Source organism: Acyrthosiphon pisum, chromosome X (assembly GCF_005508785.2).
Source record: "Acyrthosiphon pisum isolate AL4f chromosome X, pea_aphid_22Mar2018_4r6ur, whole genome shotgun sequence".
Classification (NCBI taxonomy): domain Eukaryota; kingdom Metazoa; phylum Arthropoda; class Insecta; order Hemiptera; family Aphididae; genus Acyrthosiphon; species Acyrthosiphon pisum.
Window position 1 is genome coordinate 51,225,218 of NC_042493.1, and position 1,362 is coordinate 51,226,579.

At 38.0% G+C, this 1,362-nt stretch overlaps 2 protein-coding genes across 2 annotated transcripts in view; one reads left to right on the plus strand and one right to left on the minus strand.

The window, feature by feature from the left end:
• LOC100168689 (probable 28S rRNA (cytosine-C(5))-methyltransferase) overlaps nt 1-561 on the minus strand; it is a 19,847-nt gene extending 19,286 nt beyond the window's left edge. The window contains exons 1-3 of the mRNA XM_029486939.1: nt 458-561; nt 251-356; nt 30-170 (exon numbers count right to left, since the gene is read on the minus strand). Coding sequence (XP_029342799.1) covers nt 30-170 — 141 coding nt within the window. The 5' untranslated portion in view covers nt 251-356; nt 458-561. The remainder of the gene's footprint in view (nt 1-29; nt 171-250; nt 357-457) is intronic.
• Nucleotides 1-1,362, plus strand: part of LOC100161011 — a 3,945-nt gene that overhangs the window by 264 nt on the left and 2,319 nt on the right. The window lies entirely within an intron of this gene.

The window sequence follows — 1,362 nt, forward strand, 5'->3', positions numbered from 1 at the left end:
AAATTAATTATTAAGCAATAAGTTCTTACTGGATACTGTGCTTGATAAAGCTGAGTTTTAAAACTGCTTCCGGTTTTGACTTTTTTCAATATTTTCGCAGCAATTTTATATAGTCCAGTGGTTTTATCATGGTTTTTGTTCATAATTTTTACTGGTTTTTCAGTAACCATCTATATACACAATTACAATAGGTTTTAATAAAGATATTAATTGTATTCGTAGGTACTTAATTCGAAGGCCTAATACTTACATTAAAAAATTGAAACTGTAACTGACAGTACACGATACGACAATCGATCAAGTTTATGACAATTCGATCAAACGGTTGAATTCAATAACACAATGAATGCTCGAGACTACGAAAACGATACAAAACAATAATTAAAATTGAACAAAAAACAAGCCAAGCACAAGAAAAATGTGTACTGTGCACGTGCTTTATTCGATATCTACTTACAATATTATTCAATTATTGTTATCTCAGTGTTTATCTGTTCACTGTTTACACCGCGATATCAGTTTGTTGTTTACCACGATTTAAGATAGTCTAAACCATGGACTACTACACTACTACCACAGAACAATATAGAATAGACACTCGGTCAGCTGTGTGGGTTTACGTATCCCTACGGTATGAAGTATTGGACTCTATAAATTGTACCGTATCCGTAATCTGATATGAATGTTGGCAACGTGTATCCCTCTTTGTTACGAAATCTTAAAAACGGATACAAGGCAATGGCCAATGGGCATTATTATTATTCTGTGGACTGTGACAATGATGTTGAAATGATTTATTTAAATGATAACATATGCCACGCCCCCCTGGAGACCATGTCCAAGGCCACAGCAGGGGTACGAAACTCTGTGAATTGGCCGAATCGGGCGATTGTAGCCTTGAACACGGTCTCCAGGGGGGCGTGGCATACGTAATCTATGATAAAAGTAAACAGTGGAAACAACCCGACCCCGCGCAGAATACCCTACCTATTAGGCGGAAACGGTTTTTCAATACGGGTATAACATCATGTCAGTGTTACGGAAACAGTTTCATTGTTCGGACTTCAGATCATAGGTAAACACTTCACCCATCAGCTGATCAAGTTTCGCTTCTATATTGTTCTATGGCCACAGTCACCCGATTTTGCCAATACACGCAGTGTCGTACCCCTGCTTTAGCGACACTCGATCAGCTGATTCGGTTTACATTTACCTAATATGATCTGTAGTCTGAACCTAGGAAACGAGCCCGTTAACCAATGTGATGTTAGATCCATGTTTGCTCTTATTCAGAAAACGTTTACTTCCACCCACGGGACCACGGATTAAGACACGAACTATGATTATAATCATAGTTCGTGG